We start from the raw sequence: 5,327 nt of genomic DNA, 5'->3' as shown, positions 1-5,327 counted from the left end.
ACACGCACGCAGTGCTAGAACAGCAGACGCACTCGCATAGAATCGACGACGCATAGAAAGATCGATCGATCTCTCGACATGCGGTACCGACTTGACGCGGTTTAACGCGAATTATGCAAAATCGGTGTCGAAGTTTTTAATCTTTTTTTTTTGAAATGTGATGTTCCTGAAGAAAAACTTGTTTTCTAAACATTTTTAGAGATCGCCAAATTCGATTCTAATCTCAGAATATTAAAATTCAAATTTAAAATAGTCTGGTTATCGTGAAATTAGCTTTTAGATTTTTACATCGCCGAGTTCGAATGTTGTCTGAAAATGTTAAATTTTAAAAGAATAGTAACCTCTAACGAAGTATAAAAATCATGAATGACACAAAATGACACAAACATCTTTTTGAAAGTTAAAAAAAGTTATGTATATATATTCAAATAAATATACACACAAGGTGTTTGAGAAATAATAAAAAGTTTTGTCGCATAGGGATAGAATGGACTAAACTGAGAAGTCCCTTTTTATTACTTCTCGAACATCTTGCATATACATATATATATATGTCCGAAGATACAGTAATGTTTCTGTGTAAATATGTATACATATATACTTTACCATTAAAAATTTCATAGTTTTTAATTATAATCAGATATTTTTATATTGTTATAATCAGATAGTTTCTTTAATTCTGTCTGCCATATTATATTCACTATTTTTAATTTTTTTATTTTACATATGAATAAACTATTATTAAATCATTCTATAAACCAAATTTTATGAAAATCAAGGGAGCATTTTGCTATTTTATACTTATTTTACAGAGTAAAAAGGAATGATCCCTAAATGAGGTTGGTCATCCATAAAAAGATTAATAAACTCTTCTTGACATGTTTATATTTTGATGCATGCGATTACATTATTAAAATTTAATTTCGATATATCGTATCCCTGCAAGAAAACAAGTTAAAATTTTTTGAATTCCGTAATATACACGGATTGTGTTCTAAAATTAAAAACCAAAAACAGCGGTGCGAGTTAAATAAATACAAATAGAAATTGGAAAAAAATGAAAAACAAGAAAAATTGTACAATAACTTTTAGTTACATAATACTATAATACTAAAAAGAATTATTATTTACATTATTTTAAACTTGAAAATTGAAAGCAATTTGTGATTAGCTCTAGATAATTATGTCTAATACTGTGCTACAAATAATTAATTTTAAATTATATAATTTTTTTTCTCTCACTTGAATAATTTAAATTGTATTTTACATTTGTGTCACTTTTTTACGGATATTTTTAATGATGTAATATGCTATCTGCATTCATTGTAAACATAAGCATTTCTCAAACTTTAAGAGAAACCAAGAATTTTTCTCGCGTTGTTTGTTTAGTATATTGTAATTGGAATGCTAATACTAACAAATTAGATTTATAGGGAAGTAAAATCCCTAAGTCGCAATTATGAAAATTCTGATAACATATATACAGGGAATGGAAGTAACTCGTTACTTGTAACGGAATTACAGTTATAAGTTACTTTTTTGGTAACTTTGCTGGTAATTGCGTTACTTTCTTTTTTTGGTAACTGTAACGGTAACTCGTTACTTTTTTTTACTCGGTAACGAATAACTGGAACTTGTTACTTTTAAAAAGTAACTTTCTCCATTCCCTGCATATATATGAAAAAGAAAGCCTGTATTTGAATGTTTCATGTAAACATTCTAGTACGAACATCTTTTTGAATATTAGAAAAGTGCTATTATAGAAAAAAATAGTCTTGGAAAAACGCCATTGTATAAAATCTATTTCCATTTTAATTAAATTATATTTTAATATAACTTAAATAAGCAAGGTTATAACTGTTCTTTTCAAAATAATTATTTTAACTACATTTTGTCACAACTGTTATTAAAAGAGAAATGCATTTAAGAATTCTAATAAAAATTTATTTTTTTTATCATACTAATTGAAAGAAAAATTTTAATAATAAAAATCTTGGTACTTTTAAGTAACAAATGTTATTATTTAAAATATATTTGTAATAAGGCTCAATAGATTTAAAAATGAAAAAATATTTTCATTATTATTTAGTTATAATTGCACTTGTTACAAATTATAATTTAATAAAATTTGGAAATAAATTTTTGATAATTGATACAATCAATTAATTTTATTAATTAGTTGGACACTGCACGTCCTTAGAGTCTGTTTTCAGTTGCAAAACTGCAGCTAGTACTCTCTTTTCCACGTCGAGGAGTTGAGGAGGCTTTTTATACTAAAATAAAGAAGAAATAAAATAAAAAAAAAAAGAATAAATAATGTATAGAAAAGTATATATCTATGAAAAAGCATGTTTCATACCGTTATAATCAAAGTATTATTTTGATGCCGAAATGATATTCTTTCCTGTTCTGGTTTTAATCCGATCCTGTCAAGATCTGGAATTTTTACTTTTTTAAAATACTTTTTGTTGCTTGTACGTACAGTCATAGTACCATCCTGTTCTGCAGTAACAGAATATATATTTTCAGGATATGGTAAATTCCTAATTCGCCATTCCAGAGACGCTTTTGTAATTCTCCTTGTAATAATAGGCTGCAAGAGAAAATTAACTTAGAACATACATTGCACAATTTGATGTTATTTGAAATTTCAGCATATCTACATATTATGCAATTATATTTTCATTTATTTACAAAAAAAATAACATACAGTATTTGAACTTTCTTCTATTCCACAAATTTCTATGTTATTTTGTCTAAGTTCAGGATCTCCAACTTCTACCATCCATCCAATGTTTGTTCCAAAACCATTCTTTTGTTTCCATGCTCGTCGTACTACTACATTTGTATCTGTACTGTATTCTTCTACCATTTCCTTCCCATCTTCCATTAAAAAATGAATTTTTCTTTTCCCTGTAAAATATAACATAACAAAATCAATAAAAAGATTTTTTACATTAGTCTCTTATCAATCCTTATTCTATAATTCTTAACGACAATGTTTCAATGTTATCTTATTCATTATATAGATTTTATACATAAAAATATGTAAAAAAAGCTGTGCAACCATAATGTAACAATATTATTGTTAAGAGTTATAGAATATTCCGGGACGAACCACCAAAATTACGTGATATTCTTCGCAATATATTAGAATAAATTATCAGTTATTTAGATTTTTAACTGTAATTTGACTCTTACTTCGCCCTAGGTATTGATTATTTTGTTACAGAATATTCTTAATTGTACAAAATTAAATATATGAATATATGTGTAACTGGAAATATTATGAAAATTAAATTTACATATATATATAATAATAAAATTAAAAATACTAAAAAGTATCAATTAAAAAAAATATTACGAAATTGATAAAAAGCTCATATAGTTTATAATGATGTTTTAACATAAACTTCTATATTTTGTTCAAGCTTATACTCGTATATATAAAACACAAGTGTTCTATTGATCAAACATTTTTAGGTTAGAAACAGGCATATATAAACACACATGTTCCAAATAATAATAATAATCAAACATTATGAAACTAATTACCATCTTCAATAACAGCAGTTTTCCTGGCATTTTGAATGATCTTCAACCATGAGTCAGACGTCATTTTTCACACCAATAACCGAATAATTCTGCAAGGTATCCTAGCAACCTTCTCACATCTCCTTATAAACGCAAACTTGACGCGATCAACGCGAATACTAATCGAATCAAACGCAACAATGAAAGCGGAAAGACTTTTGCTATCGAGATTAAAAGATATTATGCTCAATGACCTGTTGTTCTTATCCAAATCAATTTTTTCACAAACATGTTAAAACTGTTGGAATTAACTTGATACAGACCGAGTCTCGAATAGTCTCGAATCGAGTGGTCTTGAAATTGTCGAAATCAACAAGAGTGTCGAAAATAACTGTGTTTCTAGCTTTTCCCCACCTAAATTCAAAATGTCTGTTAGATAACCAAAGTTTTTTTTCAATACAGTGGAAGAAAAAAAATATTAGGAATCATTAAATAACAGAGAAATACAAAACCTAGGAATAAAAATTAAATGTAACGCATAATGGATACGTACAAATAATATATAAGACATATTATACCTTATGTCTCATTTTTATACATTATGCGTTACGTTTAATCTTTATATATTCCTAATTTTTTATTATTTTATATAATATATAAATATTTACTCCTATTTTTAATATTTCTTCGTTCTTCCATTGGGCAAAGGGGCGATCTTAGAGAGATAAATCAAGCCCGGGATTTAGCTACAACTTTATTTTGAAGCGCCTCTATGTCCACAAAACGTGGACATTGAACTATGTAGCCAATGTCCACGATCGTGTCGGTAATGTCCACGATTTCTGGTTCGAATCTTCCCTATATCTATAATTTTTTTGGTTCGAATCTTCCCTATGTCCATGATAATCGGTCAATTACTCTTTGTTATCGGTCCATTAGACAGACAAAGACAAACGATTGATCGAAATAAAAATGGCTATGCATGCACAATGAATACATGCTAGTAAACGCATTTTACATGCTTTTTATGATTATTTACAGGCTGACAAGAGGAGTAAGTACAGCTTTGACCCACTTTTACAGATAATCTTATTATTTTGTTTTACGTCTTTATTTACAAAAGGCATACCAGAAACTTTAATGTATTATTATTTGTTTATGACGTCACAATCCGATGTAGTCGCAGCGATTACTCAAAGAAGAATTAATTTATTGTATTAATTAGCAATTACTAATTATTGGTAAAGGGAAAATTAATAATTTCTTATTTTACTTATATCGTCCTTAATATTCATTTTTATTCACATCGTTCTACGTTATTGATACTGCATGCGAACAAAGGGTGGAGAGACGTATAATAAAAAATCATAAAATAGAAAATTTAAAATCAACGTTATTTATTGATACAGTCCACCTTTCGTACATGTATTTAATTTTGTACGTTAACTAGGCTCACACTCATAATGTTGTTCCCAGCTCGGGATAAGAGACTTGTCTTTCAATTTTTGAACATGGCCAGACACACACTATACCGCGTTTCCTGATATGAAACTTTATGTTTTTTTTTTTTTAGCATGGCATCTCAATTATTTAACATAGCATTTATTAATGCTTCTAAATGTTGATCCTCTTCGAAATAAGATTTTATTAAATATTTACAAGTCAATAGTTATCTATGCAATTTAAATTATAAAACGTATATCGCTCTATCATGAAGAGAAAAAACAAATATTTAATAATTTTTATCTTTGTTTTTCTAAAAACACGCTAGTATGTAATCTCTTTCTTTCTTT

General features: G+C 27.3%; 1 protein-coding gene across 1 annotated transcript; it reads right to left on the bottom strand.

Moving 5' to 3' along the window:
* Positions 1-2,171: 2,171 nt before the first annotated feature.
* On the bottom strand, positions 2,172-3,712 carry LOC108774184 (protein DPCD). Its single transcript, XM_018540230.1, has 4 exons — positions 3,556-3,712; positions 2,711-2,913; positions 2,360-2,593; positions 2,172-2,273 (listed from the first exon to the last, which is right to left on the bottom strand). The coding sequence occupies exons 1-4, from the start codon at positions 3,617-3,619 to the stop codon at positions 2,172-2,174; spliced, it is 603 nt and encodes a 200-aa protein (XP_018395732.1). The 5' UTR covers positions 3,620-3,712.
* Between the last annotated feature and the right edge of the window lie 1,615 nt (positions 3,713-5,327).

Source organism: Cyphomyrmex costatus, unplaced genomic scaffold (assembly GCF_001594065.2).
Source record: "Cyphomyrmex costatus isolate MS0001 unplaced genomic scaffold, Ccosl1.0 scaffold105, whole genome shotgun sequence".
Lineage (NCBI taxonomy): Eukaryota > Metazoa > Arthropoda > Insecta > Hymenoptera > Formicidae > Cyphomyrmex > Cyphomyrmex costatus.
Note: the sequence above shows the minus strand (reverse complement) of the source record. Positions and strands in the feature narration are given on the sequence as shown.

Excerpts from the sequence above, each read along its gene's own strand:
- LOC108774184 (XM_018540230.1), bottom strand. The coding sequence starts at position 3,619 with ATGACGTCTGACTCATGGTTGAAGATCATTCAAAATGCCAGGAAAACT. Across the intron at positions 2,914-3,555 it reads AACTGCTGTTATTGAAGATG|GGAAAAGAAAAATTCATTTT; the intron begins GTAATTAGTTTC and ends TATATTTTACAG. Across the intron at positions 2,594-2,710 it reads TAGAAGAAAGTTCAAATACT|CCTATTATTACAAGGAGAAT; the intron begins GTATGTTATTTT and ends TTTCTCTTGCAG.